The following is a 27,649-nucleotide window of genomic DNA, read 5'->3' as shown; positions in this document are numbered from 1 at the left end:
TAATGTTCAGCAACTCCTTATTAGCAGTGCTCTAATCAAATAGAAAAACTAAATAGATTTTGCATTATATTATACTCCAATAAGGCAGCACCATATGTGTGATCTATATTGTTCACTTGCTTTATATAACTTCCATAATGTGATAGCAACACAGCAAAGTAACATGTTCTGCAGTAGAAACATCCCAAATTTTGCTTTGCCTTACTAAATGAGGAAAATAAGTAGCACAGATGTTTTCCTTAACATTGAAAAATCAAGACGTTGCTAATTGTTTTTGCACCATTAATGAGTTTAGAGACTTAGAACTGAGTTTCCTTTCCTGTTGTAACTCTCACAACAATGCTGTTTGTGTAAGCAGACTGTGCTGATTTTGGTAAAGTTAATTAACATTCTTGAGGTTAATGGGGTTAATTAAATAAAAGGAAAGAAATCTGGTATTAATGGATGTCTCAAATGCATTGATAAGCTTGAACTTTACCTAATTAAACATATTGTTTATAGAGTTATGTAATGCCTAAAATAGTTGTTTGCCCCCTCCACTCTTGAGGTGGTGTAAGAGGAAATGGAACTGAAGGGGGTAAGTAAACACTTAAGTAGCTGAATCATGGTTTTAACTTTTTTTTTCCTTGTATGGATTAGTGGCACATTCCTCTTTCAAATGGGATGATTTTGGGTTGCATGCATTACGAAGTATTGTTGAGTGATCTTTTTGATAGAAATTAATAAGGAGTAAGAGTAATTCCCTTCCTGTTCACCCACTTGTTCTGCAAGATCTGACAGGTCCCATAAAATTGTCCCTTTTGTGTTCTTCAAGTCCTTATGTATTAAATGTGTCTGAAAGTTTTATTAGAATGTGTATGACATGTTTTCCATGTAGGAGTTAAAAATGAATGAAGAAAATCACAGAGCTCTTTGTACTGTATTGCACTTGAAACTATTTTTGTGTTCCTTGGAGGTTGAAAGTTGAGGAATATGTCATCAGCCCTTACAGACAGATGGTTTGAAGGCTGTTGCATGTTGTGCTAAAAAACAGGACTACTTTATAAACATAACTACTCACTTTCTTTGGTAATAAATATATTTTTTTTACTCCCATGAGCTGTGTGGTTTTATGTCACAGACAGAGCTACATTTAGCCTGTAGTCATCAAGCCAAGCTCCCCATTCTTAAAAACAATTATTATTTTTTTTTAATCCTTGAAACGTAATAAACTCAGCTGAGTTGCATGAGTGAAAAGAAAAATAAGGCTTGCTCTGGCCAGGAGTGGTGTCTTTGAAATGGCAGTGTGCTCACAGCCCTGTGAAAGTCTTAGGAATGGAATCTTTCTCCATAGTTTTAAGTTTTTGTTTTGTTTCATCCGCAGGTGTCCAGAGTCCATCCGGCCGGAGGCAGCGCGGCCGTGTCTCCTCCCCTGCAGGAAGGACTGTGTTGTCACACTGTTCAGTGAGTGGACACCCTGCCCCACATCCTGTCAGCCTGGTAAGCCTTAAAGAAGTGGAAATTTGGGGGAAAAATTAGAGCATTGGCCTAGAAACATGTGGCAGATGAAGTTCACACCAGTCTAGTAATTTTTAGGGCATTCATCTGTGTGAATTTTGGACCTGAGCTCTTTGGACCTTGACTTCTGAGTTGATGTTCTTGGGCAGGTGGGATCCTTGTGAGCAGCTTTGGAGATGTGAATTCTCTTTGCCTGGAAAAATTTTTTTCTGGGTTTCTGCCTTCAGAGTCAGAACTCCAAGGCCCCTGTGCTGTATGGCTGCACATGGAATTGCATATTGCAATTACACATGAAATGTAACTTTCTCAACCAACCTGGGTGTATATACAGGGGTGTGCAAGTACCTCCTTTGCTTTGTGGTTTTTCAAGGGCCAAACATCTTTGATCTTGTTGGTTAACTTTGAGGCACAATGAGTGTACAACAAAGTTTCTTTATAATCATCTAGTGTTGGGTTTTCTGACAAATTTGTATTTCATTAATTGTTCAGATGAAAGTCTGCTCAGTTATCAGAAAATACTTCATTATTGTTGGTAGTTTCCTTGCCCTTCAAAGATTATCAGTGGATGCTTTAGCATAGTCCTTGTTATATTTTACAGGAAAATGAGTTGCTTTCTAAAACAGTGAATCCTGTTTTAATTAGCAATTTATTTTTAGACTTTAAATGAGCTGCCTGTGAAGGAGTAGAATAAATTACCTGGTAAATTACTTTGTTTATTAAATAATAGTCTACAATTAAAATGAGAAGAAATTAATTATTTAACCTCCTTGGCAGTGTTATCATTTTAATATAATTCTAAATTAAAACTTCTTAGATGAGGGAGTTTGTTTTTTGCTAAATCTGTTATTGATACGGCTGCATTGCAAGATTTTTTTTTTTTTTTAATTTGCATTGCACAATTAAAACCTCAGCATGATAATGAAATTTCAAAGCCACTGTACATACGTGAGTTGTTAGGGGTGTTGTGGTTTTTTTATGGAAAAGTTGTATTTAATGAAAGCAATATACAGATGGTGAATTACTAATCAGATCAAGCAGGAACAGGTATTGCCTGGCAGATTTAAAATTAATTGTGTACCAGCATAAGATCAGAACTTAGACAAACATGGAATCACTAAATCAGCTTTACACAGAACTTTACCAGTTGAGCTGTTTGTAGTTTATCTGAGGAAATACATCCAAGTTTACCATCTCACAATAAAAAAGCTGACATTTTCCCTACATTTAAATGTCATCAGACAACCATCTGTCTTCTGGCAGAAGATTATCTCCTGCCTCAGGAGTGCAGACAGCACTGAACTTAGGGCAGTAACAGATGGGTGGACAACATAATTCACAAAGGAAGTGCCACTGAGGCCCAGCACCTGTTGGGGAGGCAGGAGCAGGGAGGTTGTTGCAAGTTATTGATTCTCTGCCATTTCAGGTACTTAGAGGTGGCAACTGTCACTGCAGTCTTCTGTAATGTATCTGTTTTACCTGGGCTTTGAGGATGGATTGGAAAAAGAATCAAAAAAGCAGCAGGGTGGTTTCAGGATATGAAGTGGTTTGAATGAGCAGCAGGTGGATTTTCCTCTGTCACCTGCTTTCCTGGGGATGAAGGTGGCCTGGAGAGGTAACTGCTTTCAGCATGGATGAGGTACTCCCTGGTCTGTCAGCATAGATTTAAAACAGGAGATTAAAAAAGCAAACAACTAACAATAAATAACATTTTTCATCTTCCTTCTGAAAATAGATGGTACCTGTAAGTGCCTCTTCTCTTCTGGTTATTGGTTGTTCAGGAGGAAGGTTAGAAATTTCAGTTACTTAATTCTTTAAACAAGTTTACATGAAATGTTAGTAGCTGTCCTATTTTTCCCCATGCCTTAAATCAGATTTGAAATGAGATGGGGTAAAAGTGGGTGAAATGCATGGTGTGCCACAATAAGAAATTCCAACAACCTCTACCATGTGTCAGACAGTCCATGATCTGCCACTTCCAATCCTCATAAACACAAAACCAGAACTGGTCAAAGTGGATGACTTAAGAGCTCTTGTCTCTACAAAGGTATTGGAGATGGCACTGATTTTGGTGACTAAAATACCAGAAAATCTCAGAAAATTTGTCCTTTTTTTTGTGTGTGAGCAGAGTCTCGTGTTGACCGGACTCTGTCTTTCCATCTGCTCAGGATCAGAGTGGGAAGCTGGATGTTTTCTGTGTAAGCTGTACCTGATACAGCACGTTCCAGGAATGAAAAGGGATTTTGTCCCTCACCTGAGCATGGTGGTGCAGCTCTGTGAGCCCTGAGGGTGAAGGAAGGATGCAAGATCCAGGGAGGAGTAAGAGTGGGTTGGTAGGAGTTGTGTGGCTCTGTAAAGGAGGAGAATGGAGGCTGGTTGCACAGGAGGGGGGAGTGGAAGCAGAGTTAAGGCATCCCTGAAATTCTCAAACAGCACTATCTGAGTTGCAAAGTTAAGGACAGAGAAGTTAAGATGGCCCTGAGATGCTGAGGCTTGTCTTCTTTTCAGGAGGGCAAACAGTCATAGCCATGCTGGAAATCAGGTTGGTTTTAAAAGGACAGTCCTCCACAGTGCTAGTAGTACTCTGGAAAAATCAGGCTGTAGCAATTTTAACTGAAATATAAAAATTATGCTCATTAACATTTGTAAGGAATGCTATAGAAAAGCCAGTGAAGAAATTCAATTTTGAAAATGGGGTTTGAGTAAGGTGCAGTAAATGTTGAGGATAATTTAGTTTCTTGAGGTGGAGAAAATGACTGTGGGAAGCTCATTTAGATTTGGTACTGATTAATAGGAAGGAAATGGGTAAGATTCAAATGGTGGTGGATAATTTGAATGAAAATCATCACAAAATGATAGAGTTCATGATTCTTGGAAAGGAAGGATGGCAATATCAACAAGACATTAGGAAAAAAAATATGGACTTCAGCAAACTGCAGGATTTGGAACTTATTCTATGCAGACAGGAGTACAGAAGACCTGAACTCCTCTTGGAACTTGTTCTATGCAGACAGGAGTACAGAAGACCTGGAAGCTCCAAGAAAGCCTCTCCAAGGGGCTGAAGCCCTCCTGGACTGTAATTCCTATTCTGAAACTGTGCTAATAGCAAGCCATAGCACTGGGGAGCAAGGCATGTGAAGGTCAGTTTGTGATTTACTAGTTCCAGGTTCAAACCATGAAGAGGAGCACCACACACACCTAGAGAATCTCTTTTTTGTCTTACTATCAGAGCTGTTCAGGATTTTTTTCCTTTTGGATTGTCAAATTGTTTCACACAGATTAGAAACAAGAAATCAAGAATGCAAACTAAGCTAGAGGATATTAGGATATTAGACAGTGAAAATTAATATATTAGGATATTAGTATAATAGTGAAAATAAATGGATTAAAAATAAGGGGGATCTGAATGAAATGTACATTCTGAGAAATGGGGGAAGTACAACATGGGGTTTGTGCAGTTGTTGCCATTGTTTCCTGTCTGCAGCCAGGAGAAAGGTGGACTAAGGAGTGTTTCCAATGAGTAGCTGTTCCCATGTCATTGAGGTTGTGTGAATAAGAAGGAAGTAGTAAAGTAATGCCAGAGCATCAAGTGACTCTCTCATGGGTGAGAATTTAAATCTTAAAAAACAAAAACTCAGTAATAACAAGGCAGACCAAACCAAAACTTTCCCTCTCATCTCTGCTCCTCCAAAAAGAAAGGTCAAGAAAATTGTAGATTACTCACCCTAGCTTCATTATGTAGAAAGCCAGACGAACAAGTTATTACTCAAGATATAAACATTTCAAGAATCAGATTGTAATAAACTGGCCAGTAAGGATTTATTGAGAACAAATTGTGCCCAATAAATTTAATCTCCTCTTTTTTTTTGACAGAGTAGCTGTTCTAATTAGGGGAAGTGGTAGATTTTTGACACATTAAACTTTTATAAGGAAGCTGAGGAACAGTGGCTTAAATTAAATCACTCTTAAATGGGTACTCAGTGCTTGAAAAATCTCACAGTAGATATCACAGTGAAAATAGTCTGTCTCCTTTACTGCCTGTTGTAGTGTATTGGTACATGCTGATAAGATCCTGTGAGCCTTCTCTCCAAGCTGAAGAGTACCAGTTTTCCTGGCCTCTTCTGTGTGTTAAGTGCTCTGCTCCCTAAATAGTCTTTGTGGCCTCAGGCACCTCTGGAGATGCAATGGACTACAAAATGAATGGAAGTCAGCAGTTAGAAATGCTGAAACTCACACCAGGCTTGTCAAATTCCAGGCATGTTGTATGTGAGACCCCTGAGGGGTCACTGTACTGTGCCCTGGGAAGGCTGCACATCCTTGGGAGCAGTGTGAAAGTCAGCAATGAGAGGGAATTGAATTGCACCTACAAAGCTGGGTTTGCTTAGTTTAAAGAGGGGAACACTTGGAATGGATGCAAGCCCTTGCAATTTTGTAAATGTTATGCATTAGGTGACAGGGATAAACTCTTTTCTTCATGTAGTGGACAGAAGATAAAAAAGTTTAATTTCCAGGAGTGATGGTGTGGGCTAGATTTTAAGAAAAGACTCTTTGTGAGGCTTTACAGGCAGCAAATCAGGCTGTGAAAGGAGAGTGTAGGAAGCTGTAGAGCTGCCTCAGGTAGTGGTTGTGAAAGCAGCAGGAGAGGGATCTCTCTGGATGTGCTTTTCCTGCACCAGGGCAGCAGCTGTGCTGAGCAGCCTCCTGCTAGTCCAGTATCCCTTTGCAGTGATGTCCCAGTGGTGGCACGTGTGCCAGTGGAATGTATGACTCGGTATTTTTAAAGTCAACATTTTTCTTGGATCTGTGCTTGTGCTTTGTGTTCATGATGTGACTTCTAAGTTTTCCTTCTGTTCTACTGCATTGTAATTTTGCTGCTGCAGCTTTGCTCTTATTCTGAGCTGGAAAAAGAATACTCATGGTGGGCTTATTGGCTCACTATGCTTTCCTCTTTCAGACATATTTGATAAAGTCCATTATTTAAAGCTTTTTACATGGTCTCCAACATCCATTAAGGAGTTCTCCTGAGATCCCTTTTGACTTTTCTAGCACCTGTTTCTTGAAGTGTGAGTACAGGACCCAGAGAATGCAGTGGTTAAACCAGCTCTCAGTTTGCTCTTCCCACTTACACAGCCAAGGATTGTGTTTGCTTTAGCTGTAGAGACAAACAGATAAATCTTGTTCTTGTCTTTCCTGCTGTATTCTGTGCATGGATTTTGTGAACTGTGTTTCTAGATGGATTGGTCTTGCATCAACTCAGGTTAAGTAGGAAGTTAGCCTCTGTTGGTTGCAATGGTTTTCCCATCAGGAAGTTATCATCTCTGATTTCCAGAGCCATAAAGATGGGTTACTGGTAGCAGCCTGAGACCACCAGAATGTGCTCTCAGAAACAAAACCTTCCTTTATGACAGTTTGTTTCTTTGGCTTTTATTCTTTTTCCAGTTAAGGTGTTTATTTTCTTATTTATTTTTTGTCTTACTTGATTTGGTGTTCTGTTAAACAGATGGTTTTTGATGCATTTCTTAGGCTTTTGATTTATCATCCTTCCAGCTGCTGTCCTGCTGAACTAGAGGTAATTTTAAAGGAAGAAATGTTAGAGTGCTCATAGTTTCAAAATATAAATGAAACACAGAGCATGTTTCTAACCAAGCTAAATCATTAATTTGGGATGACAACTATGTCTGAAAGACAGCTTCTTTTTTTTTTTGCTTTACAGGCAATTCCACTGCAGTTAAGCAGTCCCGGTACAGGATTATCCTTCAGGATTCTGCCAGTGGGGGACAGCCATGTCCAGACACCTTGTATGAGGAAAGAGAATGTGAAGATGTTCCCATCTGTCCAGTGTATAGGTAACAACTGTTAGCTTGGAATCAGTCTCTAGGGGGGGTCCCCTTCTCCAGAAATGACTCTTGTCCTGCACAATTTTCACCAGGAAAATAACATAGTTTTGGAAAATGCAGAGTTTAAAACAAATAATGTGCCTTGCAAAATGTGTAAAAATAGAGTGCAAGCTGGAGATTTCAGTAGATCTGGCATCATCAGAAGAAGCACGAACAGACACAGCTCCTAAAAATAGTAACCTCAGGGTCTGATATGTATAAGGAAGCTGTTACTGGGAACTCCCCCCTCATTGTATCTAAAAATCAATGTAAGCTATTTTGGGACCACAAGCCCTAGAGTGCCTGAATCATAATTGCATGGTTATTGCAGAAACTCTTGTCTTTTCCCCTGGTACTCTCACTCCAATGAATAGTACACACTTAAAAAGTTCTGATTAGACAAATAATACTATAGAGCAGTTACTCACTGCTCTTCATTAAGGTTCTGTGGCCCATCTGTTGTGCAATATTAGTAAATAGAAAAGCATTATATCTTTGCATATAAATCTCCAACCTGCACATCCCATGGAAGATGGTCCTGGAGTGGAGTCAGTGTGGAGCTGAAGGCAGTGCCAGGCAGGAGACAAAATGCTGTGCTCTGCCTGATGCCATGGAAAGATGCTTCCCATGGCTGGCCCACCTGTGAGCATGAAAAGCAGACTGGGAACAACATCAGCTGTATGAGAGCAGGAGGAGAGCCTGGTGACAAAGCTCACTGGAGCTATATCTTGTGTATCTTACCCAACTTTGAAACATGCCCTGCAAGATGAGAAAGGGGAACATTGCTGGACAAGGACGTGGCTTCCTAGAAGGTGAAGCTGGCATCTGGATTCCAGTTCCCAGTGCTTGTGTCAGGAGCAATTACAGCTTTGTGACTCCTAATGATGGTAACTGGAGTTTGTGCTGAGATTTGTTCCCTGTTTTCCAGTTTGAAGCACTTCATTGTTGGCTGTTCTGCTGCAGGTGGAAGAGCCACCGCTGGAGCCCCTGTGTGCTGGTGCCAGCCTCGGTGCGCCAGGGCCTGCCGGGGCAGAGCGAGCCCTGTGGGCACGGCCTGCAGTCCAGGGGTAAGAGTCTCCATCCTGCCTGCCCCCAGTGCTAAAGGTGTTGGATGTGGCATTTAAGTCTTTGCTCTTTTGCAGTAGGTAATTTGGAAACTAACTGAAGTACTTTATGAAATAAAGTGTTGGGAACTGCTTCCATTACAGAGTGGTTCTGCTGTTCTGGGCATTAAAGTACCACTAACACAATAGCTTGGAGTATAGGAGGAGGTCTGTGCTTGCTGTTCAAATATCTTAACTTCTGCCTAAAGCTGAAGTGTGTGAGCTTTAAATGAATTATCTATGTAGGCCTTTTTGAAGTAATCCATTCCTTATGCTAAAAATGGAAAGGATAATTTCCTAATGGTTTTGAATTTTACCAATGATTTGCCTGAGGCCTGATTTTCATTAAGACTGTTGAAGAAGTTCAGCATGGGTAAAGGCTTTGGGCTCCCGCCCTTGGCATAATTAAGCACTTAGAAATTAGTAGTCCCATTGTATGGTCAGAAGTGTGGAGAAGAATGTTCAGGGCATGCATCAGTCTGTAGTGGTGCCTGCAGATGGCTGGAGACGTGGTTGTTATCAGTCTCCTGGGAAATACAATGAAACCTTTAACAAAAGATTATTTTTATTGAAAAAAAATTCTATACAGGTATGCTAACTGAGGAAACTTGACATAATAATTTACTCCTTCACAAAGGTAGAAGCTATTCTTTAAAGATGAAATGAATTTCTTATATAATTTGGAAACAAAGGAAAAGAAAGAAAAGCCCTGACAGTATGTGGGATGTATCTGAAAGAAGAAATGTGTTTTAAACTAAAACTCAAAGGAGTAAATATCTTTAACTAGGTTTTGACCACAAACCTTTCCAAAGGGTTTTCAAATTTGTAAATTGTATTGTTCAGTCTGTGTGAAGGGATGGTAATCTTTATGTTCTAGTAGGTGCATGAACTTTGTGTTAATCTTACTCTGACAGAATTAGAAGTATAATAGAAGAGTATCACACTTACTTTTTCTGTGTGGAGAGCCCTCCAGTAATTACCTAGGCTATGTACTGTTCTAGGGTAATTGTGAAAAACCTACCAGGGTGAGTTTAAGCAACAATAGTTTCAGTGCCACGTTCACTTTTTTTGTAATTAACTGTAAACTGTAGAGCTTTTGTAACAGCTTCGGTTTTCATAATTACATGTAGTGATAGAACCACTCTGCTGGGTATTATTAAAGATGAGTGGGGTCTCAGGAGAAGGAGATCTCAGATGAAACCCATGGAAGAAGATTTTTAAAGATATTTTGTATGAACAGGAGGAATGATTTCCACAGAGAAGGCAGCTGAAACCCAGCTGCTAACTCTGACCATACTGGGTCTGGAAAAGAAACTCTGCTGGGTTTTCAGCAGTTCTGTATCTTATCTGTAGAAGTGTTTAGTGAGGGAAACTTTTATAAAGGTTTTGTTAATACCTTGCCTTGGTGGTACTTGAACTCCTCAGGAGTGTGCAGAGGGTGCTCTGTGTTGTCAGGGAGCAGCCCTTTAGGCAGGGGAGGTGTTTGCTTACGTGCCTTGCAGGGGCTTGTCAGTTTGTAAACCACAACACTGGAGAACTTCTGATCCTGTCATTCTTCACTGGAAGGGGGTTTTGGATGTATTTTTGAATTACCATGTGAGGTGAGGCTGGGGATTTGGGTTTATTCAGCCTGGAAGAGTGTCTAGTGTGGAGTTCACAGATGAGATGGAGCTGCACTTCCCAGAGGTGCACAGTGAATTAACAGAAGTCGCAGGCTGGAGTGAGAGAAGCTCTGAGGTTGCCCAGAGAACAACCTTGTAGATAGCTTGGAGATACTGAACACTCCACAAAAAAAAGGTCTTGAACAGCCTTTTCTAACTTGGAGGTTGACCCTGCTTAGACTAGGCACTGGATCCTCAGAGGTCCCTTCTGTCCTAAATTTCCTTGTGTGATACAGTGAGTTTGTGGGTGTTTTCAGGGGAGTCTGGGCCATCAATGGAAGAATCCCAGGTGTAAGAGATAGTTGCTGCCTCCCTGCAATATTCAGGCATCCTGTGAATGAGCTTGCATTTGAGGTATCACCACCACTCCACACAGTAATTGCATTACATAAAGTACAGCATCTTTAGCCAGTAAGTGCTTCTTCTCCAAAGAGTATTCATATGAATTTGCCTGGTTCCTTTTTTGCCATGTGACAGCAATTACCCTTTTACTTCTGAAGATAATCAGTCTCCCTGTTCCTTGGAGCATCCATTTTTTAGATTTTTTTTTTCTTCTCCATACCCTGACTGTCATATAAAAAAGAGGATTTTAGTTTTCAGTGACTGTCATATCTAGCCAATTATATAAGAACACTGAATTCATATAAATTATTTCTAAAGAAAAAAAAAAGTGTTTATATGTACCTATTTAGGACAATGACTGTACTGGTGGAAAATGAGGTTTGAAATGACTTTCAAGCTCTGTTCTTTCTCTCAGCTAGATTCTGAGATAGATAGTTAGAGATCCTGTTCCATGAGTATTTTCACTGAAATTGCATGTAAACGTACTGCATAATATGCAGAAGATATCAGAGTTTGTCTGTGAATTATAAGCAGAATAGCCAAGGAGATGACAGCTGTCTGAAGCTGCAGTTTTTTATGGTTTTATCTTGGAAAGATATTACACTAATTACAATAGCCTTTCATTTTTTCTGTCAGCTTCGATGGACTAACTTATTCAGCAAGCAGTGCCATAGGAAAGAGAAAGGTAGCCTTTAAAACTAATAAATATAGTTGTTATTTAAACTTAGTTGAGGCATGATTGGCAAAAAGCCCCCAAGACAGGGCACTCAAATAAAACAGGGTGAGGATGTTGCTTGACAGTTACATAACTATCAGTAAATGAGGAGCTTTGCAAACTTTTGTGTTGCTGAACAGCTGTCATTTGCCTTCACCAGGGACTAATTTACTAGGAGGTGCCAAGACTGAGAGAAAAGGTCCTGCACAGGTGTGAGGGCAATCCCAAGCAGAAATACAGGCTGGGTGAAGCATGGATTGAGAGCAGCCCTGGGAAGAAGGACTTGGGAGTGTTGGTTGATGAGAAGCTCAGAGATGGCAATGCGCACCTGAAGCCCAGATCACCCAACCTTGTCCTGGGCTGCATCCAAAGCAGTGTGGGCATCAGAGGAGGGATGGGATTCTGCCCGTCTGCCCCGCTCTGAGACCCCACTTGGAGCTCTGCATCCAGCTCTGGGGTCCTGAACATGAGTAGGATGTGGACCTGCTGGAGCAGGTCCAGGGGAAACAACAGAGATACTCAGAAGACTCAAGGCAGGCTGAAAGCTGGGGCTGTTCAGCCTGGAGAAGAGAAGGCTCCAGGGAGATGTTGGAGCCCCTTGCAGTGCCCTGAAGGGGCTTCAGGAGAGCTGGAGAGGGTGTGGCGTGATAGGGCAAGGGGGAATGGCTTTAAACTGACAAAAAGTAGAGTTGGAAGGAAGGTCTTACCTTTGAGAGTGGTTGGGCCCTGGCGCAGGATGTCCAGAGAAATTGTGATGCCCCCATCTCTGAAGTGTTCAGAGATCAACCCTGGGACGGTGCAAGGTGTCCTTGCCCATGGCAGGGGTGGAATGAGATTGAGCAGGATGGTTTCCAATTCAGACCACTCCATGGTTTCATGAGAAAATTGCTGCTTCTTCAGGTGCTCTTTGGTGACTTCCCTCGTTTTGGATATTTGTGATGGAGGATCCTTCAGGAATGACCTCTCCTTTCAGTGCTGACATGAAGAGCTACCTGGGACACACACAATTTTTGGAAAAAAATGTGTTGCTCTTGACAAGGGGTTTTTCAGGTTTAATTAGTGGGTGGAAAGCCTGTTTTAAGCAAGTTTCTTTGAAGGTTGCTTCAAACACCATTGGTGGTGTAAACAGACACGTATTAAAGACCAGACAGGTCTAATGAGACTCTGCTTTAAAAACTGGTCCTGGAAATACACTGACAACATGATTATGAAAAAACAAGTTGCTTTCCAAAAGCAAGGAGAAGCTGCAGCAATGGTAAATGCCATGTCTTATTTCTCCTGCTCCTGCCACTTTGCTTTGATTCATTTGGAGTGTTTGACCATATTTCCCCCTGTTAATGAGACAGTAGGTCCTTCTCAGAGCTGTAGCTCCCCATCTCAAGAATACAGAAATGCTGTGACACAGAGCAGGAAATATTTTCAGAGATAGTTTATTGATTTATGTACAGGAAAACAACAATGCACACTCACCAATGCAGTAATAAGAAGCTGTTCCTTAGCTTTGGAGAACAGAACTCTCCCTGCCTCACCAGAGGTCACGGGGTGGATCAATCCTGGACAGCCCCATTGAACCTCTCTGGGGTGTATTTCTTTTGGTTGCTCTACTGTCAGACCACAGAGGATATATTTCCTTTCCTGCTTTAGCTGGGTTGTAAATTCACACCACATGGATTTTGCTAAGATGGTTTGTGTTAAATATAATCTGTTACAGTTGAAAAGTTGATGTATGAATTGACAGTGAAAACGTGGGATGCAGGCAGCACCAGACTTGGGCAATTTAAAATTCCTGTCTCCTTCAATGCAGGTTTCTGGCTCTTGCTCTGGAGCTTTCTGATAGCTGTAGGGACATTACAGACAAGACTGGTTTTAGGCTGATTCAAACCAAGAGCTTATCATCAAAAGAAAAGAATGGTAACAATCTGCTATCCAAGTTTCCTGAGTGTGTCTAAATACAGTGATAGTTCCAGTGAAGTCTTATATAAAACATAGGCAGTACTGTGATCACAAGTCTAATAGTGACCAAGTTAATGCATCATATTAAGCAAGATGAAAGGATGAGTTTAGATATAGACTGTTAAGATTGTATCTACTGAAATATTTCAAACAGGCATCCTTTAGCTATATTATCTCATGTGTTTTCCACCAGTAACTCAGTATAATAACCATATATACTCTTGTTGTTTCTCCTGCAATTATTTTATAGTAACCTCTTGATAATGAGATGTACCATCAAAAAAGCATCAGTGTTACTATTTTTTTTTTTGCTCATAAGATAAGTCACCCAACAGTTCTTATTTTCTGTTTTGTAGATAGTTAATATAACTGCTGATTAGCTAAATGAACACATCAATGTGATTTGAGTTGCAGAATGCTTTTGCACGGAATTACCAATTTCAGGAGGTACATATTAGAATCTTGTGACAATTTACAGGCTGAAGGCAATGTGATAACCTGAAGTTTACAAGGAATGCAATTATGGTAAGTAAACGTGGCAGAAACTCAACTGCTTCAGTTTGCTGGTGATGTTTTTTGAGCAGGGCTCTTGGTGCAGTCCTGTGTCAATCTGTCCAGCTGACAGCACCTTACCTGTCATCAGCAGCTCCCTCCAGTATTAGCAAGCAGGTAGGGCAGGTAGGACAGTGGCACCTTGAGCCTTAATCTGAGGGATGCTGTGTGTTCATTTGTTGGTCAGTGTTTTTCCTGGTGGTTCTGGTCTAGGTTGTAACAGGATTTACACAGACACAAACAGAGCTGAACTTGAGTGGTCCCAGCCAGAGTCCTGGTCTGGAAGACACCTGCTGGCAGCTGGTGGCATTGGGAGCAAATAATTGAGGGGGAAAATGATTACAAGTCAGGAGCTGAGTCTTGTTCGTGATACATTTGAAAAGAATGTGAAGCAGGCTTTGTCTAGGATGACACTGAGGCTCAGGAAGGAGATTGCCTTTCCAGAATAAAGAGCCTTGGTCTGCTTATCAGCCATGCCTGCCCAGGGCTTCACCAGCACTTTACAGATACAATCACTCTACATCATATTGCAAATTCACAAAGATGTTTTGCATTGTTTTCCTCTTCTTGCTGATAATGCCATTTTTAGCTTAAAAGCACACGCAGAGTATGAGGGGGGTAAGAAACAGCCAAATCAGAATTGATTCGCTGTTCTTGTTTTTTGATAATCTGATTTCTTTCCTTGACAAGGCAGTGGGCTGGAGGTCAGGCAATAAGGTCAGTGAAAAGCAGCACAGATAATATTCCTTAACTTCAGGAAGACATCAAATCCAGTCCCATGTGACACCCTCCCATGTGCAGTACCAAAGTATGACCTAGAGAAATGCAGGGTGAGGTGGCTGTGCAACTTGTTGAAAAAACCCAATCCAAGCTCTGTTATCAGCTATTTGCAGTCAGTCAGAAGGCTGTTTCAGATGGCTTCTGATCAGATCCTGACAGCTTCCCACGGGGGACAGGCAGACTGGACTGCCATCAGTGCTGTCACTAACAGGGTGGATGATGAACTAGAGAGCACATCTGTAACACATCTGGGTAACTTCAAATCGTGAGTACTTTGAAGCCCAGACCAGAAATACATGTTGGATAAATTTGAGCATGCTCTGAAATCAGAAAAGTCAAATTTTCGTTAAAGAAAAAAATGTCAAATGCAGCACTTGCGGTGTAGAAAGATGGGCAGCAGTACTGTAGAGAAAAGTCTGGAATTCAGACACATATCTGGCATTATCCTGTGGTGAAAAAACACCCATCATAAAATTATGTTTTGCTTATATTTTCCTTCGCATCTCCAAGTTCCTGAAATTTATTCTGTTTGATAAAACAGATTGTATTTTACAGGCAATCCTCCCTTTTATTTTTGTTCCATAACACCTTCTGCCACTATAAGTAATGACAAACAATTGAGGTCAGGTAAAAACACTAGAACTTTCTCTTGAGTAATTCCAATTCCTGGTTTGCCAATAGATTCAGATTAGATTAGAAACCTTTTTTTTTTCAAAATATCCAAATTTCATTAACAGATAGAAATTAAGTATTTAGGAGTCTACCTCTGGTGAATAGCATTGAACAAATTAAAATCTCTTGAGCTTAATGAAACTTTACCCTTGGTTTTGCATTTGAAACTAATCTTCATTCTCAGTGAACTGTGTATATCTGCACAAGGGAGATGGAGAGAATGATCACTGCAGTATGGATGTGGGATTGCATTAGTTCAGATTGCTTGTGTCAGATTTCTGTCAGTTTGCATATAAACTTTGGTCTGTTTTTAACTGTAGATTTGACAATAGATTTGCTTCATGCAGAAATGTGTGTCAGTGTTTCACAAAGGGGAAAACAAGGAAAAATTGAGAAGACAAAAATGCCATACTAATATCATGCATGCATATATGCATGCATTCTTAGCCTTCCCTGCACCAGTGGAATGAGGAAAATATCCTCTCCCAGACAAATTTTCCACGGGATTAATTTCAGTTTTGAGCAGGAGGGGAGGTGAGGTGAGGGTACAGATGAGGCTATAGTGAGGTATAGTGGACCAGTCTCTCTGAGCATTTCAGCTGCCTTTGATATTCCTGTAGTTTAATTTATGAGAAATAAAATCACCTGTTTTCATAGAAATCATCCTGGGCAAATTTCTTAAAACCTGATGCTGTAGCAGAGGGGTCTATGCTAATGTGCATGGCTGGAATCTGCAGCTGGGCATTGCAGTGGGACATGGAAATTTGTCCTCATATTGTATTACATCCCACTGATCTTCCAGGTAATATGTTCCCCTAGATCAATTTTTCTTTCTTTGGGTGTGAGTTGATAGGACAAGGGGAAGAAAGATTGATACTGGTTTGCCAGTGACAGGTTATTCACAGAAGAGTGATGGTGGACTGCCCTCCTGTTTTTAATGGGGGATGTCAGCAGGCATCAGAGGACACTTAAAACTATATTTCAGCCTGGGTCTGCCCAGCTTCCACCTCAGGTACAGCTGCTCTAAGAGTATTTCATAGGCAGAAGGAGAATTGGCAAGACATTACTTTATAGACGTGAACTAATAGCAGGAGAGACTCTGAGTCATTTCTGTCACTGTAGCCTTATGCCAGCAACATAAAAATTGAGGAGACTCTTAGAGAATTTGTCCTGACAGCAATCTACAGTGCAGCATTTTATCCAAAGGCAACTCAATGATCTGTAGACTTTCCGTAAAATAAAGATGATGAAGACTGCATCAGATAAATTACATGTATTTGATTTCCTTCAAAACCAGGACAGTGTATTCTGCTCTGCAGAAGGGAATGAGCAGGCTCTCTAGCTTAACTCTATACTGTTCCTATCTGAAAAACAAAACAAATATCAGCCTCTTAGTGCCACACAGAGCATTTGTTTTCTGGGGGAAAGGAATAAAAAGCCTTAATCAAGTAGAACAGTCTTTTGAAGCCAGAAGGCACGAACCCTGAAAATGTACACTAAGGGCATGTACCAACAGAGGGATTGTTAAAAGATCAAAATAATGAGAAGTAAAGCAGAGGGACATCAAAGCTTGCCAGGCTGTGTATTTCTGCCTTGATTAGGAGGAAGGAGGGAAGAAGGGGGGGAAAAAGGGTTTTGGATCAATAGGAAGTGGCCCGGTCACCTCAGACAGCACCATACAAATGTGTACAATTTACAGGAATTGCTGGAGCATCTCAGTCATAAAAGTCCCACAGGATCTGACAGTGCTCACACCATATTTAACAGGCACAGAGGGAGAGAGTTGAGATCGTCTTATCTGAAGGAAACTCCTTTTTTAAATGTAAGGGTAGATAGATTTTCATTTTGTCTTTCATCCCTCTGATTAAGTTCAGCTCTCTTTGGTCCTCCCAAGATTTCTTTTATCTAGTGTGGAGTCTGTATGATCTAAGCAAGTATCGTTGGCAAAAGTCGTTTTTGGGGTCCTTTTTTAAATGATGGATTGTCATTAAACAGAGTATAGTAGATGAAAGAGGTCCAAGGAGATCCAAACTGTGCCGAGACTTACTCAGGAGGATGAAAGGCATAATGAGAGACATAATGAAGAGCAATCTCTTCCTCAAACTGGAGACAGGCCCTCTCAATTATGAATTGTTTTTACCACTAGCTTCCAGTGATTTAAAATCCTAGTTATGAGCAGTTGATTCAGGCTTTGAACACAAATCCTGAGAAGTTAATATTCTGTGAGCAGTAGGCCTGGGTGGTGACATGTCATGGCTTGTGCAGAGGATGTTACAGGCTAGAACTACAATCTCTTCTGTGGCCATGGGTGGGTTGTAAGCAGACCTGTTCACACAGTCTTCTCTGGGCTCTTTATCAGAAATACAGGAACCATTTCATCCTGAAACTCTGTTTTCTTCACTTAGAGCCTGAAACATGAAGGTTTCTAATCCTTAATGTTTTAAATGAGCTCATTTTTGTTGCTGGTTTTTGGCCCCTGTGTGTGTCTGGCATACCTCAGTTCAATGGGGTAACCCTGCTGTGAGCAAACTATTCTAGTTTTGATGATTTTCAATCTAATTGAATCATCCTTTGTTCTTGAGGCATTTGTGTCCTGGTTGGTCTCCCTTTTTTGTTTGCTATTTTATATAACAGTTTCACATCCCTCTTGTTCACCTCTCCATGTGGAGGCAGGCTCATTCAGTACTGATTTAAATCTACTTTTGCTTTTATAAAATTTTAATTTCCTGTATGTCACAGTTGTGCTGTTTACAACTCCAAAGACAATTCATGCCAAAGCCGCTGTGGTTCATAGGGAAATTGTTAAAAATTCATCTGAACTGAGCACGATAAGATACAGGTTCTCTTGGAAATGGCCTTAAGGAGAACTTTTCTTCAAATAGACATTTTAAATAGGAAAGCTTGAAGCCTGACCAAAAATAAGCAAGTTTATTAAAAGTTTTTATATACTATTAGTTGTCAGGAAAACACTAGAGATGTTACTTTCACAGTCTTTAGCCAAATAACCTCTTGCTTGTCCATAATGGTTTCAGTCAAGTGGATTATCAGCTTGTGAGACGTTCCAGAGCCATTAATTGGAGGAATGAAGACCAGTTGTTTATTCTTACAGTATGGTAGAACCAAAGGGGTTTAATTTGAGATATAGGCAATACTGGGTTGAAATGCTGATCCTGTTTAAATCAATGCAACATTCAAGGACTCTGTCAATTGTTTTGACTTTCCCCTCTTACCTCCTGGGAAAAAAACAAAACAACAAACCCAAACAAGCAAACATTCTCCCCCCCAAAAAAACCCTGAACAAAAACCCAGACCAACAAACAGAAAAACAAATCAACAAACAAACCCAGCTGTTGGTGAAAGGAAAATAGGGATGTTGAAAGGAATGCAGAGTTTGATTTATAGCATATATTGTTGTCAGACTCCCGAGGTTTGACCTGTCTGGGGAATTTCCTTCAGAGGAATGTGATAAAAGTTTCAGTTTGCATTTTTCCCTTTTTCTGCATTACTCAGAAAACACTTCTTAATGGAAAATACTGAGTAAAGTTTCTTTCAATAATTAAGAACTAATACTCACTGTGAATATTAGCATCCTAAATGGCAAAGCTCATCAATATGGCTTACCATAAATCTTCAAGACCCTGATTTTTTGAAGTGTCATGCCACAAAGGTGTAAAAGGAATCCTGATGTCATGTTTGTTGACTCTGAATTTGTATATTAATGTTACTCCAATTGCTTTATGTCTGTAGTAGAGGTTTTAGACATGAGTTTTCAATTTCAGAATAAATGAATAACCTTGAATCAAACTGTCTTTCAAAATTCCCAGCATCTGTCTTTCAAACAGATGCACTAAAGTGACAGAACAGTAACTGGAAGTGACAGGGATGCTTATGAAGTGCTTGCACTTGTGAGAATACAGCAGGTGTCTGTGAACTGGTCGATATTACATTTGCTTTGGGTGTCCAGTGGTGCTCCTTTCTGCTGGCATAGTTTCTAAATATGTTCAGAAATATTAAAAATTCTGAGTGGTGTGTTTGGCACTTTCTAAACTGAGTCTGATGATTGCAGTAGTAATACTTCCAAACATTTTTCCTGTTGGAAACAACCCTTCTCCACTTCCCTTATTGTCATCAATTTGGTTCTGAAGAGACTCAGGAGAAGATTCCGTTTTCTTTCTTTATAATAAATCAAGTGGAACTTCATCCAAAAAATTGGAATTCCCCTGGAATAAAATTACTACAGAAGAAAAAGCCATCTTTATACCTTGATGGCAATAGATAGTAATGAAAAATATGTCACCTTCTAACAAAGATTTTTCTAAAGTCAATTTTTCTGCTGGCAGCTGCTGGTTTTACCAGGTGCTTGTATCATTTATTAAAGGATTGCTGATATTGGCTTTGTGAAATAAGGAAAGTTTTGAATAATATATTCTGGTATTTGATAGAGTTCTCCTGAAGCAGAGTATTTTGTAGTGTTAAATTTGGATCTTGGATGTGAAGCCTTGTAGGGAATGTTACTTTTTACTGCTTTTCTGATCAATTCAGGTCAGTACTATTGTTTCTTTCTGACAGTTCACTGAAGTTTCAGCCCTGCAATCATATATTTGTTTTCTTTGATGTGCCCCAAGGTGATTGAAGTTATATCTTTCCTACTGTCTTTTAGATATCAACTTTTTGTATCTAAGTTTTTATCCAAGTCTTTGTGTATGCAGAGGAAGTGCCTGAACTCGAGGTATGCAGTATGGGGGATCTTACCAAGCTATTAAAATGTGATAGGCTTGTCCAAGGCCATCTACTTCAGCCTATGTTTAATTCAGGGTGAAGGAGATCAGCACATCCTCGGGGGATGCGGGAATGTGCCGGGCAGAGCTCCAGCCACGGCTGGGACACGTGGCCTTCCCCAGCCACTGCCCTCGCTGACCATGGGCCTTTGCAGCCACTTATTTATTTCTTGTGCTCCTGGAGGGCAGCTTCATAATAGGCACTTAACAGCATTTGAGAAAAATCAAGCATAAATAGTCCTGCAGAAGTGAGCAGCTGATGCAGACATGAATTCTTGAGGGCATTTGGGCGATTATCTCTTCTATTGCATTTTAACCCCAGAACACAGGATGTGGTCACAGACATTCCCTGTTCAGGGCACAGTGGAGAATTTGTGGGACTGATGCCTCAGGTTTTAGCTTTTATATTTTTCAGATTCTGTACTGCTTTAGTGTGTACCTCTGAGCTTCATATTAGGGGACAGTGAGCTCTCTTCACAGAGTAGGGAGACAAAACAATTCTTTCTCTAACTGGGGACCAAGGACAAAGGATCCAAATCTCAGGCCCAAGAGCATAAACAGCGTGGGCTGAAGAGAGAAAAACAAGGGTGGGACTTGATAACCTAAAGCTATAGCTGGACAATTAACTCCAATATGCAAATGGAGCAGATCTTATAAAAGTGAGAGACCCTGTGACCTGTCAGACATTTTGTGACCATTTTGGGTTCACCTGCGGTGTAGCCCTGGCTGGACTCTTGTGCTGCCCAAGGTGGATCTGTTGAGGCCTTCTAATAAATCCCTGCTTTATTCTTTAGCACTGTCTAGCCTCTGTTCTAGGTCAGCCTTCACAAGGCATCAGGACAGATCAGAACTGCCCTGTTGGTGGCGAGTTGCTTTGACCAGTAGATGCTTTTTCAGAACCTTTGTGCAGTGTTTACTTAGTGGAGCACACAAAAAGCAGTGCTGAACTCAGTCCTGTGGGATTGAATGGGTTTTGTGCAAGCCACATTGCTGATGTAGTTGCATGTGAGCAAACCTCCAAACACACAGGGACAAATTTGTGCTTCACAGATAAATACATACCTTCAGTGCCTGGTTTCATGGAGTACAAAATTTCCTGTAATCTGAGCACATCTGCTCATTATAATTAACTTGTGTGATGTGTGAAAAGAAGAGCTACATGAGCTCTATGGCATGGCTAGATGGATTGCTTCCTCTCTGTTCATCACAATGATTAATTGTAGCGTTTATAGGAAGATGGTTGTTTTTTTATTAATTTTTGGGTTTAGATTATATATCTGGCCCCTTTTTAAAGCTTATTTAAATGTTAATTCTCTGCAAATCTGATATAAAAGCATAAACTTTGTAATTTTAAATACTTTGATGAGAAACATGGCAAAATGTGTCTGCTCAAATTGTCTTATCTGGAGCCTTTCAAAGATGCCTTTCCTTGTTAGATGAATTTCACAGGTAACTGTAAATACTGGAGGCAACCATGAAAGAAATTTGGGATTATGGAGTTTCATTTGACCTTAATTGCTGGCGTTTCCAAGGGGCAGACTTAATAATAATGAAACATATTAGCAATTTGCAGTTGGTTCTGTGGTTTTGCAAGTATTACATTTTTACTATGAATGAAATAATCACCTAATGTGTTTCCAGAAGTTAAATACACTTAGTTCTTGGGCTGTATTTGAATAAAATTTGATTATAAGCTTTGTGGAATGTAAGTGTTAAGGCTTGCAGTGGAATAAGTGATGGTACACGAGCACAGCTGTCAAATAGGTTGATGAGGGGAGCCCAATGATCCTGTTGTATTTTCTCCCAGTGCAGTCATCGTCATCTTCCATTACTTGCAAACGAGTTAATGTGTTCTGTAGATGGAATTCAGCCACATTTTTATTGCTGTTGAGTTTGCACAGTCAGAATGGCAGAAGCAAAAGAAATTGTGTGGAGAGTATTGAGCAGAAGTCGGAAACTTGGGTAAAGTTGCAGGAGGGGTGAACAGAATTTAGCTTGCTATTAAAAAAATCTTTCTTGGTTGCTCAAATCATATTGATTAAATGAGAAACAAAGTACTTTCTTGAAATCTCAGTTAACTGGCATAGACACCCTGATTGAATTATGCTGCAGACAGAACACCATAAGGGAAAATGTCTTCACCAGTTACAGTTATATCTTTTTTTTTTTAAGGATTTCTTATTAAAAATTTCATCTCAGGGTTTGCTCAGAAGATAAACTAGACTCAACAAAGAAGCCTAATGCAAAAGTAAGCTATTGCAGTGGCATCAATGAACAGATACAATAAGCAAATAAGCAATTTGCAGATAGAGAGTCAACATCCCATGAAATGTTTATAAAGGTAATATTTAAGATCTCATAAAATCAAATTGTGTTCAGATACAATAACAAAATTCAGTAATAAAACAGTGGTGAATAGTCAGAGATTATCATAAAGCAAAAGGCTGTATTCCATTTCAGAGGTTTTCTTTAGTGCTAAGCACTCTATGTGTTTTTATATCAACTCCTCCCAATCTTTGCATACCCAGTTACTCCTGGTTAGAGTGTGCACATCCAAATCAAGCTCCTGAAGGCATGTGCTTTTTGGTGCAGTGTAATTTAATTACTAAGGAAGTCATTTAGGATTCACGGTGCTGAGCATTTTTAGGAGTTTTGTCCTCAAGGAAACAAACTATTCTAAAATAAGGCTATTGTTCTTTTTGTTTCACTGTTTCCATCAGCCTAGTGCAGAGAGAAAGTTGATGTATTTAATTTTTTTCCGTTTTTTGGTATAGCTGTCCCTGTTGGATGATTATTTGTTCCAATGTTTTTGTGCAAGTCAAAAATAAGCTGATGTTCACCTCTGACACATCAAGATCTGTTCCTCTAAGTTTGCTAGAGCAAGGATGCATTAGAGCAGACACTGTTGGAATAGCTGCTTTATCCTTGACAGCCCTTTTCCTGTAAGGAAATCCACTCCCAGGAGTGGCCTGGGAAGGGTGGTGAGAGCCTGGGCCATTTTCCAGGGGGTGAGTGGCTTTTTCCAGGACATTTTCAGGAGGACCCTTTGTTACCTTTAGTGCCCATTGCTAATACTGATTTTGCATGTTTGTGCTGCAGCCTTCTGCTAATCCACAGGAACCTGACCTAATTTTCACCTTTTTTGTTGTTGTTATAGTTCCAAGGGCAGTGAATATCTTTTGGCTGAGCTCAGCTGATCTCTCATACTCCACCATTATCCCCATTGTGGTTGTGCCCGTTCCATCACAGGAGAGCTTTCACTTTGGTTTTTCTCTTTTTTTTCTGAGCTGCACCTTTCTTCAGTTTTCTTTTCCCTGCCAGCCCAGCTTTCCAGCATGCCATACTTAGTTTTAATGCAAATATGTTTATATGAATGTGTTTGTCTACCTGCCCATCCCAGCTGGTTCCTGCTCATGGCTTATACTCTATGCTGAGTGGAATTTACTCTGTCTCCGCCCTGACACACCAAATTTTACCAGTCATTCTCTATAAACTGTTTCAAAGATGGAAAAGAAGTAAAATTTACAGACAAAATACTTTTCACCATCATTTACATGCCCTTAAAGAAGTGCTATGTCCCCTTATGTTACTATTCCAGTCATGTGAATTCACCTGTTAAATATTGACTGCAACATAGTTTCACCCCAAAATACATGTTAATGTGATAACTGTGTAAAAATGTTCAGTCTGTTTTTAAGTAAATATGTTCATATTGTGACACCTTAGTTATCTGAGATGAACTGTGAGGTGAAGATGATGGAGGAGCCATCACAGTTTGGGAGAGGGATTTTGGTGTCTCACCTGGCACTGCCTGTATTTCACAGTGTGGGTACATTGGGCAGCCTGGGGGCACAAAAATCGGGTCCCACCTTTTTATTTCCTCTTGTAAGTTGCTCTGAGAAGAGTTGTTTAACACTGGTAGCTGGTGACTGTTTGCTGTTTATTCAGTGTTTTTGTAGGTGCAGCAGATTTTTGGTTGATAAAGTATAATTTGATTTTGGAAGGTGATTCTATATAATGTGCTTGTTTGAGGGCTGAACACTCACACTCTAGCTGTAATGGAAAGTGTATTAAACTGCATTTTAAACATATACAATGGAAAGGTAGATAAGCATTAGAGAGTTAAACATTTCCTAACTTCTTCACAATCTTTACTCACGCTTTTGCTATGAGAAAACTAATCTTTTATCTTTTAACTTAGATGTAACCCATGTCCTCACTTCCAGTGAACACTTATGTTTTTTAGAATAATTTTATGTAACAATGCAAAACAAGCTGTTGTTATATGTAGGATACAAGAATCTTTTCAAAGCACCAAATGAATCTCAGGGTTTTTTTGTGTTTTTACTGTATTGGAAAACATGGGAGTTTCATCAAGACTTGTCATTTATTGATAGACACATCAGTGTTGGTAACTCATCTCTTTTTCCTTTTATTAGAAAAAATTACATTTACTGAGTTGAGCAGAGAAAGAGATTACATCCTGTGTATGTAGTTTATACAAGTGCACAGTTCTCATCACTCCCAGGAGATAATGGGGTTTGGGGTGGGGTTTTTTTAAGTTTCACTGTATTTTTACAGTTGCCTTAGTATCTAGGACAGTGGGTTATTAGTTAAAATAGCCATTTTATGGATTCCTTTAAGATTTTCAACAACTAGAGAAAAACTTTTTTTTCATCTTGATGTAATCAGTAACTCTACCAGCAGTAGAGTTGGTAGATGCCTTTTCTTTACCTTTAGACAAAGTCCAAATTTGTATATGTTAACCATACACATTCAATATATGGTATTTAATTTAATTTAGGATTATTCTTTTACTTTGGAACCTTACATAGAAGCCTGTAAGGATGTCTTTGGTTCACACACCTAATGCTTTATGAGACAAAAAAGTAATTCAGGCTGTGTAGTCACCATGCTGTGTAATGACTGAGTCATAATTTTTGAATTGACAGTCAGCATATATTAAATCAGATCATCTATTTGAAACAGTTGTATTTCATAAACTGTAGCTGACAGTTTATTATCTTATCTGGGAGAACTCCTTTCTTTCTTCGTTTTGCCTCAAAACTAATACCCATACAACTGAACTTTTGGTAGAAGTCAAGGTCACAGCTTTGGAATAAAGTTATATATGGGAATTGCCTGTCTTCGTGTTGAAAAGGTGAGTAAATCAAAAGTACTGATATGGTAATCTTGCAGTGTGTTCTCTTGTATTTTATTGAAACAAAATGATAAGTTTTCTTGACTTTCAAAAACTGATCTTGGTGAAACTTTTTTAGAAAGCATCTTAATAATCCTATTTCACAATGCCCTTAAAAAATAAATTTAAAAAATCAAGAATGGCAGTAAATTATAAGATGTGTATCTGTATATCTTGATGCCAGATCACACAACTTTTCTGGAAGGACAGGAGTCAGGAACTTGAGGGTGTGATCCTCTCTGGGTGGAGGTGCACTTTGAGATGCACTTTGAGTTGAATAAGGGACTGCTGGATGCTCCCAGCCTGTCAGGCACCAATTCCCATTCAGATTCTTTATTCTTTTTCTGTGTTTCATCCTTTCCACTGCTGGGTTTTTCACTGAAATTTTGAGCTGTGGGCAAAATTATTTTCAAAAACTGGCTCTTGTTGAATTCTTTCTTACCCTTTTTTTTCTCAGTACACAGCAGTGAGATCTGCTGATGTGAGGTGAAGAGTCAGTAAAATAAAAATCAAAGTTGCCTCCGAGGATCTTCCTCTTCCTTATTTGTTGATTCAAACTTTCCAGCTTAATCAATTTTTCTTTATTCCTTGTTGGCACCAACCTTATAGGCCTGAATGAAGGCAGTGGTCTCATTGCTTCTAGTATGTTGCTGCTAAATTGTTCATTAATTTGCAGTGAAGAACCTATATATTATACACACACACAATCTCCATACTTCCCCATTAGTGCTGCCTTGATCAGTTGAAAAGTAGTGTTACATTCAAGGGGTTTTTATGAGGGAGTGGTGGGGGAAGAAAAAATGTCTTAAATGGCAAGATTTTTTTTTTCCTGAAATGAATTATGCATTATTCTGAGTAGGTGAGGACCGTGGATGAAATACTGGCATTTAATAATGTAATGCCAGAACCTCCTGGCATAAAGTTCAGTAGCTAGACCAATATTTAAACTGTTGAGCAACGTTATTGCTCTACTAAACCTCATCACTTCGCATTTCTCTCTGCAAGACCTAGTATTGCCTCAGGCTGTAAATGGAAGATGAGATTTTATTATAAGTCTCCTGGATTAGGTACACAGGAACCACACTGGTTGACACTGGCTTTGATATATATGAGCAAAAGTTTATATAGTCATTTTTGCTGCGTTTCCATTCTAAAAGTTAATTAACTGATAAGATATAACCCTGGAGCGTGGGCCTTCTGACAGGACAAGACAAAGGTTTAGAGAGAAATTGAGACAAAGGTCTGATGCAGTGAATGATGGAGGAAAGGCAAAATGCCAGTGCAGTAGCTCAGAGAATGTCTCACTTCTGTGTAGCTGTACAACCTGAATTTATTTGCCTGTGCCATGTCAAACTTGCTCATAGAAACAAATTACTATGAATTCCTGCTATGCTGTATTTATACTTTCATTATAGCAACAGCAAGAGTTGTTCTCCCAAGTACAGCACATTTGTATGAAAAGTTCCCTTTCCTCTGGGCTTCTGATGAATTAAAAAGCTGCTATTTACTGTTTCTTTGAAATACACAGTTAAAATTCCAAATATCAATTCTCGCTTCTGAAAAGGAAGTGTGACGTGAATCTTGATGGATTTTCAAAGTATTCAGCTGGTTTTGCATTGGGTTTTGTTTCCTAAGTAACTTATACTAAAATGGGTGAAATAATTACCACTTTGGGAAATTTTGGAAGTCCCTCTGGTTATGTTCCCTTGTTTTTAAGGGTCTTGGTAGTCCTGGGCCTGATTGGAGATAGAATTTGTTCCCTCTTCAGGGAAGGAAGGGTCAGATGTTCCTCTGGGCTTCGTGTCACTGAGGCAGCCTCAGGTCTGCTCCTGAGTGATGCCCTCCCTGGCTGGGTCCTGCCTCTCCAGAGGGGAGCACAGCCCCTGCAGCTGCTGGGTGTGGACAGGGCTGTGAGGGGAATTTCTGCTCTTACAGGAGGTGGAAGCTGATGATAAATCCTTGTGGCCCAGCCACTCTCAAATGAGCATGTGAGGTAAATGTGGGTCTGCTGTTGTTGCAGTGGCACAGTGTGAATAGCCACCTCCACTTCTAGAAAATTTTATTCCAATTTAATTTCCAAAGATGACCTTCCCCTGCTTTAAGTGCTCCTCAATTTGAACCTCTGATCTTGTAATGACAGTTGGCAGAAACCTTCTGCATCAAGAAAGATTCACACAGAGAGCAATTTTATGGGAGAAACTGCTCTGAGCTCCAACAAAGGTGAACAAAACTTCACAGGTGAAAAGAGGGTATAAGCTGAGAGTCTAACTGGTGATTTATTATAGCCAAGATTAAAATGATTTGTACTGGAAAGACTGTAATAAAGGAAAATGCAGCATAGTGCAGTGTCCCAGGCTGTGGTTGCCTGGAATGAAGATTACTAATCCTAGTAATCTTTCAGCAGGGTGGAAACTATTTCTAGGCCTGATGCAATTTATGTTCTATAGTATTTTCTTTTTTTTTTTCTTTTTTTGCATTTAATTGCCTTTTTTTTTTTTCAGTTAAGTAAGCAATCAATTATAT

General features: G+C 39.8%; 1 protein-coding gene across 1 annotated transcript in view; it reads left to right on the top strand.

Moving 5' to 3' along the window:
- THSD7B (thrombospondin type 1 domain containing 7B) overlaps positions 1 to 27,649 on the top strand; it is a 243,921-nt gene that overhangs the window by 112,271 nt on the left and 104,001 nt on the right. Inside the window, exons 10-12 of the mRNA XM_059852540.1 lie at positions 1,364 to 1,479; positions 7,208 to 7,340; positions 8,334 to 8,437. Coding sequence (XP_059708523.1) covers positions 1,364 to 1,479; positions 7,208 to 7,340; positions 8,334 to 8,437 — 353 coding nt within the window. The remainder of the gene's footprint in view (positions 1 to 1,363; positions 1,480 to 7,207; positions 7,341 to 8,333; positions 8,438 to 27,649) is intronic.

Source organism: Haemorhous mexicanus, chromosome 8, assembly GCF_027477595.1.
Source record: "Haemorhous mexicanus isolate bHaeMex1 chromosome 8, bHaeMex1.pri, whole genome shotgun sequence".
In the NCBI taxonomy this organism is placed as follows: Eukaryota; Metazoa; Chordata; class Aves; order Passeriformes; family Fringillidae; genus Haemorhous; species Haemorhous mexicanus.
The sequence above is the reverse complement of the archived record's forward strand: the minus strand, read 5'-3'. Positions and strand labels throughout refer to the sequence as shown.